The sequence below is a fragment of the Natator depressus genome, chromosome 2 (assembly GCF_965152275.1).
Source record: "Natator depressus isolate rNatDep1 chromosome 2, rNatDep2.hap1, whole genome shotgun sequence".
Classification (NCBI taxonomy): domain Eukaryota; kingdom Metazoa; phylum Chordata; order Testudines; family Cheloniidae; genus Natator; species Natator depressus.
This window is the reverse complement of record NC_134235.1, coordinates 163,594,340-163,614,615: the sequence shown is the minus strand read 5'-3', so window position 1 is coordinate 163,614,615 and position 20,276 is coordinate 163,594,340. Positions and strand designations below refer to the sequence as shown.

At 39.0% G+C, this 20,276-nt stretch overlaps 1 protein-coding gene across 1 annotated transcript in view; it reads left to right on the top strand.

The window, feature by feature from the left end:
• ABCA13 (ATP binding cassette subfamily A member 13) overlaps positions 1 to 16,672 on the top strand; it is a 291,776-nt gene extending 275,104 nt beyond the window's left edge. Inside the window, exons 60-62 of the mRNA XM_074945249.1 lie at positions 11,844 to 11,949; positions 13,836 to 13,973; positions 15,310 to 16,672. Coding sequence (XP_074801350.1) covers positions 11,844 to 11,949; positions 13,836 to 13,973; positions 15,310 to 15,399 — 334 coding nt within the window. The 3' untranslated portion in view covers positions 15,400 to 16,672. The remainder of the gene's footprint in view (positions 1 to 11,843; positions 11,950 to 13,835; positions 13,974 to 15,309) is intronic.
• Positions 16,673 to 20,276: the final 3,604 nt, after the last annotated feature.

The following is a 20,276-nucleotide window of genomic DNA, read 5'->3' as shown; positions in this document are numbered from 1 at the left end:
GAACAGAACAGGTCAATATACTGAGTAATCCATCCCCTCTCATTGAGTCCCAGCTTCTGACAGCCAGAGGCTTAGGAACACCTAGAACATGGGATTACTATCTTGGCTAATATCTTGTGATGGACTTATCCTCCATGAATTTATCTAATACTTTTTTGAACCTATTTATACTTTTGGCCTTCACAACACACCCTGGTAATGAGTTCCACAGGTCAACTGTGCATTGTGTGAAGAAAAACTTCCTTATGTTTGTTTTAAACCTGCTGCCTATTAACTTCATTGATGACCCCTGGTTCTTGTGTTATGTGAATGGGTAAATAACACTTCCTTATTCGCTTTCTCCACACCATTCATGATTTTATAGACATCTATCATATCCCCCCTTGTCTCTTTTCTAATATGAACAGTCCCAGTCTTTCTAATATCTCCTCATATAGAGGCTGTACTATACTCCTAATATTTTTTGTTGTCCTTCTCTGCGTCTTTTCTAATTCTAATATGTCTTTTCTGAGTGGGGACGACCTGAACTGCATGCATTATTCAAGGTGTGGGAGTACCATGGATTTTATAAAGTTGCATTATGATATTTTCTGCCTTATTATCTATCCTTTTCCTAATGGTTCCTAACATCTGTCAGCTTTTTTCCAAGGTCTCATTCTTGAGTGGTAACAGCTAATTTAGACCCCATCATTTTATATGTATAGTTGGGCTTATGTTTTCCAGCGTGCATTACTTTGCATTTATCAACACTGAATTTCATCTGCCATTTTGTTGCCCAGTCACCCAGTTTTGTGAGATCTCTTTTTAACTCTTCACATGCTGCTTTGGACTTAACTGTCTTGAGTAATTTTGTATCATCTGCAAATTTTGCCACCTCACTCTTTACCACTTTTTCCAGATCATTTATGAATATATTGAACAGTGATGGTCCCAGTACAGATCCTTTGGGCACCCCGCTATTTACCTATCTCCACTTTGAAAACTGAGCATTTAATGCTACCCTTTGTTTCCTATCTTTTAATCAGTTACTATAAGTTACTCTTATCCCATGACTGCTTACTTTGCTTAAGAGCCTTTGATGAGGGGCCTTGTCAAAGGCTTTCATTAACATTTAATTCCATTAAATAAAATTAGTTTATCATTTAACATTAACAAAGGTATTTTATGTTGGTTCTACTGATGCTATGCATATTTTTATATTTACAATTTGTTTTTAACCAATTATTTACCTGTGTAAATCTTTCTAGAAAGATTTACACAATAAATATTCTCAAATCACGTGTAGCTATAGTGGTCCAACTGACAGTTGAGTGAAACAAATAAATCTGACTGAATAGTGTGTCAGCATCTGAACCAAACCTTAATGTCATTGGTTCATTTCAATTTAAAAGCCATACGTGACCAGCATAATTTTGTAACACTTCTTGGAACCTTATTTTAATATACTAAAACGAGGCAATGCTGGATAATAGGAGAACCCAGTAGGAGACATATTTTTAGTTTATTTACCATAGTATTATTATGTCTTGGGGTTTTACCCATACATAAATATAGCAACTCAAACTCCACACTGAGAAGAGGTTATTTCTAGACTCAAATAATTTCTACTGCTGTTTTACTGCTTTCCCTATTTGCCCTAGTCTCTTTTCCTGTTTTCATTCTTCCCCATTCTCAGCCGATACGTTCACTGTTCATCCAAGGTCCGAGTTACGCTTGCAGGTAGTCCATCTCCTGTTCAGATTCGGGGCCATTTGTAAGACTATATTTGTCTATGTTGACAGAGATTTAAAATATCTCAGACTCCTTCCCACTATTAAAGTTTTTGTCCAGTTCCTTTAGAAGATCTCTTATTGCAGCTGCTAAATTTCTGAATAATCCAGAAAGGCTTTGTTACTTGGAAAGAGTGAGCTTAGAGGTGAGCTAGAAACTCATTTCTAGATATGGCTTGCAGGAGCTACATGCTTTAGTAGACGTGGCTGCTAAAACCTAATTTCAGTTGACTCCTGCCAAATAAGTCACTCTAAATTGTGAATTGATTACATTTCTGCTCTCTCCCCAGCATTCTCCATGATATTTTATGTTTTTCAAGAAATTGCACAGAAGCATTTTTATGTTCGATACAGCTGGCCAATCCCCTAGGAACAGTATTTTGAATATCTTCCTTCATTCTGGGTCCATCTGGACAGATTTCTCATAGATGAAATACCCATACCCCATTTCTCAAGCGCTGGATGCACATCAAGTCTGTGCACAAATAATATCAGCAAGCCAACTGATTAAATTACCCAACAACTAATCCATTTGTTATGGCAGAGCTGAAGTGAAAATGTGTTGCCAAACTGGTTACACTTTACCATTTAAAAAATTAGGTTGATGGGGAAGATTTTCGTCTTTCTTTCTAACACATTTGTGGATTTCTTAGAGTGAAAGGAGAGGTTTGAATTTAAAAATCTCATGAATATTCCAGTGCTGAGTGGAAACAGAGTTACAATACTGGAGGATCCCGGGATTTATTAGGTAATAAAGTCATGATGTGTTTATTAGAAATCATAAAACATGCCATTAATGACATGGAATAATGCAATTTTTATACCTATTATCTTGAAAAATCAAAATATTTTTTTTTCATTCGACAAACTGGTTATTGTCACTGAGTGTGTAGGCATATATATATTTATCTCAATATATTCCCAATTAAGAATTAAGGTTGAAAGCAGCTTTCTGTGGAGTCCAGCTAGCACTCCCTGAAAAGGTACATTTTTCATTACAAATATTATGTATCTTTAAAAATTCCCAAACATTTGAAGTCTGGGAATGAGCCCTATCTATTTATATTTATACATATTAAACACCAAACCTTACATTAAAATAACATGATTAAGTTGCAAACTCAAGCACAAGAAAGTTAGGAAATGCCTGAATTAAAGTTGCCTGAGCACTGAATGAGGCACGGGTCCTGTTAAAGACTTTAGTATAATGCATTTGCAAAAGAGGGCCCTATTAAGGTTGCATAGGCACCCTTATTTCTAACATTTCCTGACTTTTGTGTGCTTGGCCTTGCAACCTTAATGATGATGTTTTAATAATTTTGTGTGTGTAATATCCTAGGGTTTTTTTAAAAAAAAGCTAACTGAAGAAAACAGAAATTCCATCATCTGACATCAGATTGATATCCACATAGGTCATCAGTAGGTTTGGAACCTTTAAATCCACTGTACAGACTTCCATGTGAGCTAATGAAATAGTTGATAGCAGTAGTAGCTGCCATCCTCTATGTAGACCAGCACTAGACGGAATGGGACACTTTGCCAGTGGGTGTCATAGACATTTGCTGACAGCTGAGAAATTATGAGGCTTGGGAATCTTGGTTTCCATTCCAGGCTCTGGAGGGGAGTGTTCTCTAATGGGCACAGACTCTTGTGTTCATTCTCCCCAACCATGATCTCTTCTGTCCCATCTGATACTATCTGTCCCTGTCCCAGTCCTAGCTCTTCCCTGCCCTTGACTCCTCATCCCAGTCCCATTCTCCTTGCCTCTCCAGTTCCAAACTCAACTCCTCAGGCTTCTCTTCTTAGTCCCGGGCTTCTTGCCCAGCAAGTCCTAATCTGATCCCTCCAGACAACCCTTACCGAAACAATCATAGTCCACTCTTTTCATCTGATCGGTCTCATTCTACCCTCAGTTATGTCTCCCAGCCAATATTCCCATTCCTTCTGGCTTCCAGAAGCTCCTTATCAAATTTGTGCTTCTCTTGCCTAGCTCCTTCTTCCAGCCTCTCTGTCAAGATTACCAGTACTCCCCCCTCATTGTGGCTCCTGTTCATATCTGTTTCCCTCACTTCAGTCCGCTGCCCCACTAGGTCTCAGATCCAGTCTTTTCCTCCAGACAATCCCAGTCTTCCCCTGCTTCCTCATCTAAACACAGTCTTCTCTGACCTACTGGCTTCCAGTCATCCCTCCACCTGTTTTTCTTTCCAGGTCCCAATCCAACCTCCTTCCTCAGCCACTCCCAATTTCCCTCTGCCATCCTCCAGTCCTGTCTCCACCCCTACAAGTTCCTTCTCGTAATCTACTCCCCCCGTGACCCTCCCCCAACACACATCTGGCTCTTGTCCCTTCTGCATTCCAATCAGGCAGCTTCCTTCTCCACACTACTTGAGGCCACAGGAGTGAGACTCTCTGCTCAAGTGACTAGACCTGCATAGCTGGTGGCAGCCCAAATCTGTAATCGCAGGGAACATTCTGCTCAGCCCAGGGCTGGAACATGTCCAACACGGACAGAGTCTTTGGGGTATTTAATGGCTAAAATCTAAGTTTCTACTGAGTATGTGCACTCTGCGGTTTTTCACAGGCTTATAACTTGGCCAAATTAGGTGGCTCTTCATGGGGAGAGCAAAAAGTACATCTAGACACAAAGGACACCCCCTGACAAATTTCAAGTCCCTGCTCCAAATCTGGGGCACTACAACTTTTCCAACTTTTCTATAAAAATTTGCCAGACTCTCTCAACCTGAGTAAAACAACATATTTTGATCTAGCCTTATTCTTGACATTGGCCAAAACCATTTTAGCTGAAATTTCCCCAAAACAAATTCAGTCTGAGGCCAGCACAAAGCATGAAAAATTTCAGCCCAAATGGTTAAAGGTTGGCAAAGTTACAAGCAACTGAAAACAAGATCTTACAATGAGCAGTATCAGGCAACCTCAGCAGGTTGTGCTACTAGCCCGGTCTGTAATATATAGGGTCTGAACCACCACTTCATTACTCCACCAGTGGAAGACCAGAGTATCACAGTGGTGAATCAAGCCCAGGGGATGGGTGTGGGTGTACGTACGTAAACTCACACACAAAATGTATGTATACATGCGTATGTGAATACAGTTATCAAGATTTTGGTATACAGTATGCTTCCCTTTATCCAAAACCCTATTATCCAAAACCCTTCCTTGTCCTCCATGCAGAGTCTTGGTCTGGAGTCTCTACTGTGCCCCACACCTTGCGCCTGCAGGGATTGATGGGAGTGAGTGAGCATGGGCAGAGTAGAAACCCCCAGCCAGGACTGCAAGGAGGAGGAAGAGGAGGGGACGAGCCCCCAGGCTCAGGGGAGGCCATCCCTCTACTGAATAGCTTCTGCCATCTTGATTATCTGAAATCTCAATTATCAGAATAAGATCCATGCCCACCCTGCTATTTGGATAATTAGGAGTATACTGTATATAAAATAATCAAGATTTTAAAAATAGGTGCCTACATTTAGGATCTTAAACCCATAAGTGTCGAGTGCCCAACATCTCATGTTGACTGTGGTGGGAGTTGCTGGGAGCAAAGCATTTAAAAAAAAACACATGCCACCTATTTAGCGACCTAAATATGGACTTGTGAGACTAGGTTTTGAAAAATCTAGGTTCTGAGTGTGTATACATGGACATGTCTTATGAACTATATGTCCAATACACTATATATGGCCCATACCTGTGTATTATGTGTCAATCTGTCTGTTTTTACATTCCTGTTGTTACTTAAGAAAACAGATAATTACGAAAAGAAATAACTGATGAATAGCTTATGGGAAGGAGATTTTATATATTAAAAATTGCTATATAATCTACTTATGATTTTGTATTTGTTCAGCAACACTGAGGTTGTTCCACTTCGAATAACCATATAAGGAAATGGCATATAGAAGTTGGTACCAGTTTTGAATTTGTTAAGGTTTTTTTTAAGAAAGTGAAAGTTTCATCAGTTCAGTTTTAATTTTTAATAGATACATTTATCTCAATTTTTTTCTCTTTTCAAATACATTTGTATTTGTTTGTAAATTTTATTACGTAAAACAGTCATGCTGGGCCAGATCAATGATCCATCTAGCCCAGTATCCTGTTATCTGGCAGTGGCCAATGCCAGATGCCTCAGAGGGTGTCAAGGTTCCTTCCCCACTCTGAACTCTAGGGTACAAATGTGTGGACCTGCATGAAAAACCCCCTAAGCTTATTTTTACCAGCTTAGGTTAAAACTTCCCCAAGTACAAACTATTTTACCTTTTGTCCCTGGGCCTTATTGCTGCCACCACCAAGCGTCTAACAAATATAACAGGGAAAGAGCCTGCTTGGAAATGTCTTTCCCCCTAAAATCCCCCCAAGCCCTACAGCCCCTTTCCTGGGGAAGGCTTGATAAAAATCCTCACCAATTTGCATAGGTGAACACAGACCCAAACCCTTGGATCTTAAGAACAATGAAAAAGCAATCAGCTTCTTAAAAGAAGAATTTTAATTAAAGAAAAAGTAAAAGAATCACCTCTGTAAAATCAGGATGGTAAATACCTTACAGGGTAATCAGATTCAAAACATAGAGAATCCCTCTAGGCTAAACATTAAGTTACAAAAAGACACAAAACCAGGAATATACATTCCATTCAGCACAACTTATTTTTTCATCCATTTAAACAAAACCGAATCTAACGCATCTCTAACTAGATTGCTTATTAACTCTTCACAGGAGTTCTGACCTGCATTCCTGGCAAAAGCAACACACAGAGAGAACCCTTTGTTCCCCCCCACCACCTCCAGTTTTGAAAGTATCTTGTTTCCTCATTGGTCATTTTGGTCAGATGCCAGTGAGGTTATCTTAGCTTCTTAACCCTTTATAGGTGAAAGGGTTTTTCCTCTGGCCAGGAGGGATTTAAAGATGTTTACCCTTCCCTTTATATTTATGACAGAGGAAATGAACAGAACAGAGCAATTATTCAGTGATCCACCTCTGTCATCCAGTTGCAGCTTCCAGAAGTCAGAGGTTTAAGAACATTAAGTATGGGGTTGTGTCCCTGAGCACCCTGGCTAATAGCCAGGGATGGACCTTTCCTCCATGAAATTATCTCGTTATTTTTTAACCCAGTTATACTTTTTGCCTTCAACATCCCCTGGCAATGAGTTCTACAGTTTTACCGTGCATTGTGTGAAGAGTCACATAGAGGGCCTCCCAATAGAGGGCCTGATCCTTTGTTTATGTGAGTAGTGCTAATTGAAGTCAGGCAACTTGCACCCATGATGACTATTCATTTAAGGGAAGAAAAAATTGCATCCGATGTATGGAAAGGAATGTGAAGTAAAGTAAAGAGTTAAACATTGCAGTAGTGTGTTGTTTCTTATTCTTGAAGTATGGCCGATGTTCTGAAGGATATGGCTTATGGTCTCTCTTCCAGACATTAAATTCTAATAATGCTTTGATTTTATTGTCTGATATAATGTCATTCTTTGAGTAATCTGTTGATATTATATGAAGCAATAGAAGAGATCAGTCAAGCTAGTTTTATACTAAATGATAAAGTGTGCACATTATTTTTTCACAAGCAAATTTTCAGACAGTGCTAATTTAATGATGCATATTTCCGGGCGGAGACAACAGAACTAGAAAGAACAACATCAAGGAAATGTGTGTTTTAAATAGTGAGATATATCTAGATGATTAGCAGCTCGGGCTAGTCATCAGGAATTAAGATACAGGCCCAGATATGCTGCTTCACTGAAATTACATTTAGCAAACTTGGTGGGAGGGGTGGTGTTGGAATTCAGGGAGCTCCTTGCTGTAGCTGTCTGATACTCTGCCAATTCTTGGTGCAGGTTACAGGAGCACCCACATACTTCTGTAAATTGGTGACCACACTCAGCTAGCACATCTGCCAACTGAGTGTAGCAGGAAGATGTTGGCATCCAGCCACTTCTCTTCGACTCCCTCCAGGCCCCTGCACTGGGCTTTTGAGAAGGTGGCATAAGAGATAGCATTAATGGCTTTGCATCCACTGGAGAATCCCCGGTTAGAGGAGACAGCCTCCATTCCCTTTACACTGCCTGTGTGGCACAAAGGGAACAGAGCAGGGCTGGGAACCAGCTCCATAATATAGTTGGTATTTACAAAATAATGGTCCAATCATGTAGACACTCAATGAGTAACTTTACTTCCATGAGCAGTTCCTTTGGGTTTGGTCAGAGTCCAAATTGAACAAATAGCCTGGTTGGAAAAGAGCGAGATTAAAAACAAATGAAGGCAGCATTAAATTGATGTGATGGTGCATGCTTATAGCAATGGAAAACACCTTTGCTGAGCAGCGCCATAGATAGGGCAACAGATGGCTGCTGAACAGGTGCGCTGGTTCAACTGATGCTGCTTTAACGATTATGTTTTCCTCCTCAGGTCTTGAACTTTTTGGTATTAAAGGTTTGCTCCTAGCATTGCTAATCAAACCAGAATGTGGTGGTCTGTGTAATTCCACTTTGGGTTTCTGCATTAATTGTATCAGTTGGGTCAGAGAGGAAAACATTTAGAGGAAAAAATGGTCAGTTCAATTTCCATTGCCTCAGTTGACTACAGAGAGCAATTTGCTGGCTGATTACAGGAAGGGGGGAGATGTTGTAGATGATCTCAGTACCCTGTACAGAAACTTCTGCAGAATTCAAGGTATAGGAGATGCATAATTTGACTAGCCAGAAACATTTCCCATTTTTGAAAGCTTTTTATTTGTACCCATGTTGGTATTTATGCTATTCAGGATTAAGAATTACATTAAGCCACAGAGATTTCTGTCCGTGCTAATCAGAATTTTTATTTATTTTCATTGGAAACTTCACTGCATGCAACATTTTCATTTTATGAGACAGCTGAACATCTCCATAAAACAGCATTTTTCTGACTGTAATTCCACAGGACCTCTGTGTACAGGCACCAGAAGACTGATCAGAATCAATGCTCTCTCGTAAAAGGTTACCTTCGCTTGGCTTCCATCTACATTGAATACCCTTGTTAACACTATCCATCTTTGTTGCATTTTCTTTGTCATTTCTGCAGGGATGATGATATGCATATAAAAGATTTAATTACAAGTCTATTATGTGTTTGTAAATCATTGAAACCAGCCAGCCACTGCTCTGGATTCCACAGCATTCCGCATCCTTCTCCTGTGATCATGTTGTTCACATGTTACTTCATGCTAGTCAAAGGATGTTTGGAAATCAACAGCACAGATTGGGTAGTGTCGCATTTGAACAAAGCTAAATAATGGCATGTTTCCTTTTCCAATGCCATTTAAATGTTTGGGTCCAAATGCAATCGGAAAAATGAAACAAAACACATGCAGTGTTGGGGTGCTGTCTATATCTTTTTAAACAAGTCATCGCACTCATATTTTAGGGTGCTGCAACACAGCTTTGCTACGTAGCCTTTGTACCAACCAATCCCACAATAAGATTCTTCAGTCTAATAAGATACATGAAAATAATACTTTGCTCTATGGATCTAAACTTTTGAAATAATTGGCTAGGTCTTCATCTGGTGTTACATGTCAGGTAGTCACAGGTACATGGCTTTACACCAGCTAAGGATCTGGCTCAATGCAAATCTCACAGCCATTATTATAATCCACGTGTTTTATAAAGTAAATGGGTCAAAGGAACGCAGACAATCTGTGATGAAACTGGGAAAACATCTCCTGAATCCGAGGTTTGTGCTTTAGCATCTTATCTTTACTTCTTTTCTTTCTCAGACTATTGAGGAGAGGTTGAGCTGAGGGTTTCGGGTGATTATATCTATGGGCAGTCCTTTTCTATTTGTACCTTTGGTTGTGTTCAACCTGTGCAATGTGTGCCTATAGACATATTTTTCTAAACTTGAAGAAGGAAATGTATAATGTACAGTTTACTCCAGATTATCTGACTGGCATGGGGGACATGGGTTTTGGGATTTTGAATAATCAAGAGGGCAGGAGCCATTCAGCAGTGGGGAGGCCTCCCCCATGGACAAGAGCTTGTCCTTCTCCTTGTAACCCAGGCTGGGTTTCTCTGCTCTGCCCTGCTCACTCATTCCTGTGACAGTGGTGCTGCAAAGGGCTCCCCAGTTGCTATGGGGCCAGTGACACCCAATCCCTGCTGACACAAGGTGCAGCAGCACAAGGAGCCCTCTGCAGCTCTACTGTCATGGCCAAGCTCACTCGTTCCCATGACAGTGGGGCTGCAGAGGGCTCTCTGCACTGCCACAGGAGCCATTCAGCAGCGAGATGGCCTTGCCCATATCAGGGCCTTTTCCCCACTCCTCCTCACTGTTCTGGCCAGGAGCCTCTGCTCTGTTACCCAAACCTCCACTTTATTCAAATCTCTTCCTTGTCCCCCAGCATGAGAAATGCACCACACTGGGGGACGAGGAAGGGATTTGGATAATGTGGAAGATTGGATAATAGGGTTTCAGGTAAACGGGAGTAAACTGTATACTATTCCATCTACCACTGTTTTGATGATGATGATGATAATTTGCGCTATATATGATAAATCCAAGAACTCAGCATGTGTCATGAGTTGTGTACTGGAAACTGGATATTTCTGCAGGGACATTGTGAAATAAGGAACCCTTCCCACCACCAGGCCTCAGAAGAACAGCCATTTGGCTAATATAGCCTGGTAATTATTTCTCTACCATGTGGTAGACTTCTCGTGAGCCGCAGAAATTCCACTAGTGCTGTGCAGTAGTGGGTGGCATAGTCTGGAAATGCATTGGTCACTTGATAAATGTGCCACATACTTCAGGCCCTTTATGAACATTCCAGAAACACTTAAAAATGTACAACATATGAAAGGAGTGTTCTGATGTTCCTAATTCAACAGTGAATAACAGACCTTCCATGTAGCACTCTGTAGCCATGGTGTTATAGCAGAGTTTGTCTGAAACACCCAACTCTGGTAACAAGCCTTGAGCTTAATGAGAGAAAGTGGATTCAGCTGACTCACTTAGACAACAACTCATTACCTCACCCAGATGTAAGTGAAGCAGGTGGGAGTGGTTTGCTTGTAAGAGAGGATTTAGGGTATAGGCAAAACAATACTGAGATAGGAACCCTTGGAACAGGTAAGTGGGGCAGAAAGTTTATACTGAATGATATTAAATTGTGTGTGGTGTGTTATTTTATAGCCAAATCCTAGGAAAGGAGGGTGAGATTTTGAATCTATATAGCATGTGGACTTTGTTTCAGAGCAGGAAAAGCACTTACACGTACACCTGTAGTTGAAAATGATCATGAGCAAATGTAGAATGCTATAGAGGTGACTTTCATCACTTATAATGTGTCTATTTTATGTATAAAATTAACCATCTGCACTATATGCTAGAAAGAATAGTTAGGTTTTCAAAACTTTAGTTAGGTTTTCAAAACTTGACTTACCTACATATTATGAAATGTGTCCAGAGAGAGGAAAATAAATTATCTACATTATCCCATGAGATTTAATAGTGTTAACAAGTAGTTAAAGTAGGAAACTAGGAATCAGGAGACTTGGGTTGTGTGCCTAAATGTTGCTGATTTGTAGTATGAACATTGACAAAGCACTTAACAACTCTATGCCTTACTTTCTACTTCTGTAAAATACAGATAATACCCATGTTTGTAAAACATTTGAGCTCCTCCATGGCAAGGTCTCACTAAATGCAATGTATTGTGATCACCTACAGTTTAATACTTTCTCTCTCCCATTAGGAAAAATACACCTCCTACTCTTCCTTTTCTGTATGTGGTTCTGGCAACAAATGCTATCCTCCACTGACTGTTCAAAGCTGTGTAGTCATTAAGACATGTCCTCCTTTTACAAATAACAGTTTTGTGGCACTATGAGTATCAGTGACATTGTCTCTTCCTTGTGGTTATCAGTGTGTGTTGATGATAATATAATATTAAAATCCCAGTGGTGGTAATACAATAGGCTTCCACGCTGTTACTTGATAACATTGTGTGACAATCAATTTAGCTGAGCATTCTTTTCATCTTTATGGAAAAGAACATGTACATCTGTGTCTCTGCTCAATGCTTTCAGGTTTGGAGATGGCTATTCAGTCAAGGTTTGGCTTAACAAAGAAACAAGTAACCACGGTGCTATTTTGGACTATCTGCAGCTACATTTTCCAGGAACACAGTTTAAGGTACGCCTGAAATTCTCTGTTTATAGCAGTTGCCAAGGATAGGTTCTTGAGACCATTAACGAAAGGTAAAGTTGAATAAATTAGCTGGTTTCTCATTCTTTCCTGATCAATATGGCTACTCGTTTTAATTGATATGTGCATAACTGTTAAATTGTCACCCACAGTATGGTGCAGATTAACCTCAGATGCAGAGTAGGGCCATTTCGGCAGCATAAGCAAATGTGATTGGTTCATGAGCTGCACTTCCCTTTTCTTATTTTTGGTATTTACAGAGTCAGAATTTCCAGTACATGCACGCAGGGCCTGATCCTATGTCCACTGAAGTGAATGGAAGTAATTTTGGAGTTAATACATCAGCAACACCATATTTTAGTTTGTCCTCACCCAGTCAATCCAGTACCTAGAAAATGGAAGTCAGGTGATCTTATTGCATTAGGAAGTCAACATTTACCCACAGCTACCACACACTGACATCTAAAATGCCTCCGATGCCTTCTATTTTAAGCATAAGGATATGACGTAGTGTTTCAGATATCATTGTGTGATAACTCTTGATTGTTGAATGGCAATTACTATTTATACATGTCATCACCAGAAAAGCTCTCAAGTATATATTTAATAGTTGACTGAAATGTTGTGCTACAACTTTGTTCTCCTTTCCCAGCAGGTTGCCTGAATTAAAATAGGGGGCTCGGAATTAAAATAGGGGAATTCTTCTGAGGCTGAACTAATGCAAGGAAATGGGCATCCCAACCACGAGATCCAGTTATATAATATTTTAGACATTTTCTCTCAAGACATTTGAACTCCTCCTTTCATTTTTCTTTCTTTTCTTTAGTCCATCCGTTCAGATAAACAGGTGCGATATCTTAATCTAATGAGGTGTACAAGCCCATAGATGTAGTGAGATTTTCAGTTTCACAGGCACTTGGCTATTTGGTTAAATAATATTGCTGATGTAGAAATCACACATTTTTGCTCTTAGCTGTGTTCATAATAAACTCTAATGGTAACCCAGGATTAGTTGGTTTGTGTGTGTTTATATAAAATAGATGTGGTACCCACTAGTTAATAAAAGTAAACTTTATTCTACTTTCTCTAATCTTGCCAATGTCTGCAATAAGATGGCTATAGTCCAGTGCTCTGAAGCACCTCTGTTTTCCAAGGTCACAGAGGAAAAGTCAACTGGTGTGTTGTTCCCTGTATCCATAAAAGTGTCCTGGATTTGCATATATTGTATGATATGAACACATCATAAAAGGGTAATGCTTTCAAATATACCACAGCCATCTGTCACATCCCCAAAATGTGTGTTCAGGCATAAATATCAAACTCAGTAGATTAAAACATATATTTTCACATGCAAAATTGATCCTTTATAGGTGTAATATAGAACTCTGTCTCTGAAAATGTATTCTATAAAAGTAGATGGTCCCAAGCTGTAGAATTTTGGTCTGCATATCGGTTTCTAGCACCCGGAGTGTCAGGGTAGGGTTCTATTTGAGGTTTTGGTTTGGCCATTGTAGATACCGGCTGTGACATGCTGATTTCAATGTGGCTTCTGAAATGTTTCCCATTCCCCAAAGTGTCTGAATCAATGGGTTTGGTTTGAAGCCCTCTCTAACTTTAAAATTGATAAGAAAAATACATCCCCGCAGCTACAAACAGCCCGCTGTCTTTCAGGTCCATTGTGATAGCTTTGTGGAAACTGAAAGATCTTTTCTGAACCACACTACGTTGTGCCTTTTACAATGTTACAATCAAGATCTAGCGGATTCTTACAGAATCCTATTTTTCAGCTGAGGCTCATATTGAAACCGGGTCAGTTGAAAATAAATATAACTCTATCAGAATATTCACTAGCATTTACTTATGTTTGTTTGAAGGAACAGCACCTTAATCTCCAGGAGTATCGTGCACCGTACGGATGCGGCCGCTTACCAGAGCTCTTCAAAGTTTTAGAGAACCACAAAGTTCTGCTGCAAATCAAACATTATTCCATTAATGAAACCACTTTAGAGCAGGTATGTTCCTCCTCCTCTGTGTTGCCTCTCTTTTTCTGAATATGCTGTGCCACTTGAATTAAGTATGCAGTAGAATATTGCAGTATATAGTTTATCTAGAGCTGTCCTAGTGCGATTCATAACCCACGATAACCTTATAACTAAAAGCTTTTCTTCCTTAGTGCAAGTGGTTGGGATCTTTCCTTCTCAAGCAAATGTCATGCAGTTTACTTGCATTTGCAACCTATGTAGCACGGCAACAGGCACATTAGAAACACACAGATAGAAGGGTTCCCTGCTTATGCCTATGAAATCCTGGGTTTACATCATGTATAATATAGTGATGATCCTGACATTCCTGGGTGCCTGTGGCATCTAAGGATATAACTTCTCACGTATCTTCTGAAAACGCTGAGAAGCTAAGCTAGTCAGAACATTAATTATGTATAATATTTGCTGTGAGATTAGCTCTTTTTTCCAAGTGCAAATCATTCATGAACAGACTTTGATTTGTATGAATCTATCAGCTCCTGCTGCTTTAATTATTCAGTGAGCAATTTATCCAAACAAATAGCCTATGGGTTGTTCCTTGACTGTTCACTCAAGCTTGTTTACTCTTCATTATTTATGGTGAGTGAGTGCTCACCTCAGTCACATGGTACTGTTTTTGCACCCGGCCTGAATAAGTGAAACTTTTAAACAGGATAATAGTGACTACTGAATAACAAATATACTTCCTCTTGAATGAATTCCTTTGCTTCCATGTGAATATTGTTATGGGAATGAAGAACTGTCATCCCTCAAATATCCGAGTGATCAAAAAACCCTTTCACATGAATGTAGGTGAAAAGGAAACGAGCAGGGGACACAACTGAATACAACAGGCATTTGGAATTCAAATGGATGTTTGGCCACATCAATCCACAGCGTTCAGAAGGTTACTCAACATAAATTTTAGCTTTAAATATCTGGGCGTAGATCCTGCACCACTGAAGTCAATGGGAGTTTTGCCATTCAAGTGGATGGAAGCAGGATCAGGCCCCTCCCTAATATTTAAAAATATTGATTTGTTTATTCAATACAAGCAAAATCCAGTGTTCCCAAGGAATGTGGATAACCATATAAAATTTGAACTTATTTTATCATTATTTTTATTTGACTTGAAGATGTAGAGGTGCAATTTGTTTGCAAACTGCTCTAGATCAAATGTAACTCTGAATCAGTTTTGAACACAGACTTTTACTGATTTGCTTTAGAAAGCATCTTAATAAAAGTGGCCTGAAAAAGTCACAAAAAGAGACAAAGTTCTAGCTCATGTCTTGCTATCCCATAAGCCCTCCTCTGTTGTGTCTTGCAGGTATTTATTAATTTTGCTACTCAGCAGCAGGAAACGTCTTATTGTGCACAAGAATCTTCCACCAATCATCATCACCATCTGCCAGTCTAGGCTCAGTGCAGTTCACCATCCAGCAAAACATTTTACAGTCAATACAACTTTTCACCTGGTTACTGCCAAACTGAAAGGGAAGGCAAAATTTGCAATTTATAGACCAAAAAACAGAGCTACCAGTTCTTAGTAGAAAGAGTGGTGGTTATACACACATACGGCCAAAAAAAATGTACTCTCCTTTACTGAACTGGAATTTTGTAATAAAACAGTTGGCCTAATTAATGGAAATCTGTAACACAGTAAAAGGGCTGATTGTATAAAGAGTGACATTTCAGAAGTTTTTTGCTGGAGGGGGTGGGGAGGTAGCCCTCTGTTCATTTGATCACAGTCACATTAAATATCCATAATTATTACATGAGAAGGGAAGCCAACCCAATGGATATTAGGAACAGCCATGCTATCATATAATATTTGTATTTAATAACTCAAATGAGAGCACTTTGACTTCTGTAATAATTCAGTTCTGTGTTATGACAAGCTAAATTAGCCTTTTTTATTGTATAAAAGAAGCACTATATTCCATAAGGGCTTTTTGTCAAAGGGGGTATTAGTGCGGTTATATTAAGTACATTTAACAAGGTTTCATGAATCACACTTGACAATGAGTTCTCCCTAACACCTGTAGGTTATTTCTTTAGGGATTCTAGAGCATCGTTAATAATCTGTTTTGTTAGCTTTTTTATGTTACTTTTTAACGTTCTAAGAGAAGGTCAGACTGGGTTTGTAGCCCAGGACATATTGGAAGTACATGAGATAAGTTTACAGGCATTGATCAATAACATTTTCAGTCTATTTCAGATTCTTCAGACAGGGCTGTGCCACAGCCTTCAATAGGGTCACCTGCCTGTAAATCTGAGACAGAAATTAACATTTAATGAACAAAACCTCAGCCTCTTTCATCCATCCTCATATTCTGTGGCTAGAGAAAGATCAGAACTTCTTGGAGTGGGGGGAAGAGGAGAAGCTCTTAGCTCTTTTTTTTATAAACAAGCTCTCTGGGAACCCTGTGCCCAGGAGTTGATATCGCTTTCATTTGGGCTCTATTATCTGATAGTTGAAATTTTGGAACACTGTGATTTGGTAGAAAGGTATTTCTGTGGTATAATTGATGTGAAAATCAAATTGTACACTTTGAGATAAAAGGATCTAATCAGAGGCTATCTGTGTTCTTGTGTCCCTGCTTTAATGCCATGCTGTAGCAGGATGTCATTTTAAAGTGTTATGCTTGTGCCTTAGGCTTTTCAAGCCGACCCAAAAGGGTTTTTGATTCTCACATTGGCAGGTGTATTTTTGGACCATGATGCTTTTGAACGAATTTAGAACTCAGGGTTCCCACTTTGAAAACTTATTCTTGCTCTTTTCAAAATGTTAAATCCTGAAAACTTAATTAAATGTCAGTTTTCTGAGTAAAGTGTGGAATATTGTATTAATGTAGTGGGTGAATAAAGTAAATAAGATTTATTTCAGACTGATGGTTGAATGCAATTCTGTTAACTACATTTCTCTTCTTTGAATCTCTTCATCTGTCTCTCTCGGGACCCAATTTAATTGAAGCAAGTAGCAAACAATGTTTCTCTCCCAATCCTTTATGGTTGAAGAAGGTCAAAATCTAATTGAGTTCCAGTGTACTGGGTTCTGTCTCAGAGGACGTTTTCCCAATCTTTGAAATGCTGCACTCTGGAAGTTTGCAAAGTCTAGTCTTTGAAGAATTTTTTTTTTTAATTAAAGAAAAAAAATCTGTTCCAAGAAAAGGTCAATTCATATGTTAATGTTGACAGAGTCACTGAATTTATGAATCACACAGAAATGGTATGCATGTTAGCACCTTTGGATTTTGAATCCAAGACAACAGAGGATTTTAAAGAAAAAATACACCTTCTCTTATGAGATTTCTGGTAGGTATTTCCATGATCGATTTCTCTGTGTCAGATTGTGTGCCTCTTGTTTTACAGGATGAAATGAGAACTGAACTCAGAATTTAAAACAAAGGAATGGCTGAAATGCTAAAGTTGAAATAGGGAAGATGAGTTTCACATCTATCTGTTTAAAAGCCTATTCCCATGCCCGTTGAAGTAAAAAGAAAAGGCTTCCACTGACTTCCGTACTGGTTGGATCTAATTTCACTTTCATGCTTTCTAGAATGAAATTGGAAGAGAAAAGCCCAAATCAGAACCCCCAGGAATTTAGGATTTTAATTACTTGGATCTTAACCTCCCATATGGTTTCAGTCCAGAACAAAAGGGACCTGTTTCCCAGATCTGGTTCACATGTGACCATAGTTAGTGGAAATTTGAAAATAACATCAAATCTTATGACATTTCCAGTTAAAATGGTGGGAGGCTTGTTGCAGTCATCTGCTCTGGTGATTTGTGAGATTTGTACCGTTAAAGGCCATGTCTCCTCTGAATGGTTTGTGACACTTTTTGATGTAGTTGAATCTGACCAGATTGGGCTTGAACCTGAACCTTGAACCCAGCCTAAACCTAATCAGGTTAGAATAACTGCTTTCTTGATTCATCTCTAGAAATGGAAAAGATGGAATGGTATTTACATCTTTTAATGTCAGCAGCTTGCAAATGTGTTTTTGTTTTGTTTTGTTTTGTTTAAAAAAGGCATCAGATCAGAGCCACAAATGAAAATATCTTGCTTTGATTGAGTGAGAGCTGAGGTCAGACAGCTTCTCTGAGGAGTTCTGGAAGACAACATTCTTTCAGAGTTACACACTAGATGGTGACATCACAAACAAAGCTGTTGCTGCAAGTGTCATGATCGTGGCAGCAAATTTGAAATGGAAATCACACCTTTCTTAATCTGGCAGAGAAAGCAAGATTCCAGTTCTTTCAGCATGGGCCTTCCGATTGTGTGCTTTAATGAAACTTCTTTGTGCTGAGTAATGATTTGGTCATCTGAAAAGACATCAGAAGTCTCTCTTCCTTTTTGTTGTTGTTTAGCATCATAGCAAAGATTGTTTCATCAGTGCAATTATACTTACTGCCAAATTGAAATACACATTGGGCCGAATTCTGGCCCCTCTTGTACCCATAAATGTGATGCCCATGAAAAGAAGGTGTGTTAAAGAAGCCAGGGGACTTTAAAGAAGGATGGTGATGCACTCAGGCAGATCAAATTAGTAAATGCACACGCCTGGTTTTCCATGATTGTCAATAGATGGAGAAAAATGGGTTTCAGCTGTAAGAAAGGTAAAACCAATAGGCAAGATCTGTATATACACCTAATTTATTCCAGCTAGAGAACAACACACTGCCTACCTTTTCCATCCCATTTGCCAGTCTGCTGTGCCAGCTATGGTTAAAAGAAATACCATGAGGATTAAAGAGTAGGGGTTCAGCAGAATATAAGGGAGCCAGCAGGAAATGAACAGGATCCTCCTGCCAGGCAAGAATGGCAGGTGAGATCACATGGGATTACTTTGACGTGGACTTCTTCCAATCTCAGGAAAATAAAATAAAAAAATGTTAAGGTACAGTTGAGTTTGCTAATGCAATTCAGGAGATGCACCATAAATGCATGCTTAAAAAAATCTTCAACACTAGGAAGTATGGAAATCGCAAGATATGACTACATAGACAATTCTGATACCAACCCCAAATCTCAGTTCATGGATATAGATCACTATACAGAGAAATTCTGAATAACCAACATCCAAACAACCCTAATTTTGTCTCTGTACTAGGATTATTGTTTTAGGTTTCCAACCCAACTTCCATCGAAGAGTATGATAGTGTTTCCTTAACTTTACTCAGAGCAGGACTAGTTCCTTATAGTCATTTCAGCATTACAAATATGGATAACTGAGGGCATGTGTATATGATATTCATTCCAAAGTTTAGTGACTTGTACTGACATGAATGAACAGGTCCTGTTATGTATTGATACCCTTTTTTGCCCCTAGTACTTAGCCAAAATTTGGGGTCCTACAGTTTCCATTAGAAGGAGAAATTGAGGATAGAACCAGTTATTTGTACAAAGAATATACAAAGTTTTGTTTCCTTGAACACAAGAGGAATCAAACACAAAATAGGGTATTTGCTTACAATTCCAAGCCTCTTTCAGACAGCACTTAACCCAAAAGGCCTCTCTTAGTTTTTTTCCCTGAGTCATCCTTCCAGTTCTTCTATGTCTGGTGCTTTGTGGCTACCTTCCCTCCTCCTCTCCTCCCCGGTTAAAATAAAATTTGTGTAGTCCCTTCACTCACAGTGATAATTCCTCATCGGCCTCACATGGTGCCTATGTTTCAGTTTGAGGCCTATGTTGTTTCAGCTATTTGGTTCCATGAAGGAGTTTAATGGCTTCTTAAATTAAGGGTGAAGTTATGCCCTCCCCCCCAGTGAGGTTTAATGCAATCCATAACAGTATGTTTTATGATGTGGCAACAAGAGTTATATTCACACATGGTAGTTTTGTCTCTAATGGTATTTATTTCCTTTTAACCTGGAACTAGTTTCCTCAGCAGAAAAGTATTGCTCTTCAAATGGACTGTTTTGTTATAAGACAACTATTGTGATTGCCATCTAATTATTCAGACTTTTTTTCTGTTTAAGTGTCTTTCTGTGTTAACTGTGTGCTAAGGTTGGTATCAAAACTGTTTTTGTAATCTCAGATTATGATTTCCACACTTGTTAATGGTGGAGTTTGTTCAAAGATGTGTATAACCCCTCTTAGCGCATACTAACCGTAATAGTAACAAGAACATTTTTATTCAATGTTCTAGTTTATAAAATATTTTATAATGTTGTATTTTGAATACTGTTAAAAGATGTTTCAAGTTTTATCTGAAAGTGATAAACATGATATAATATGAATATTGTACATACCTTGTACAGCCTATACATCCTATAGACAAAAGGCTGTAT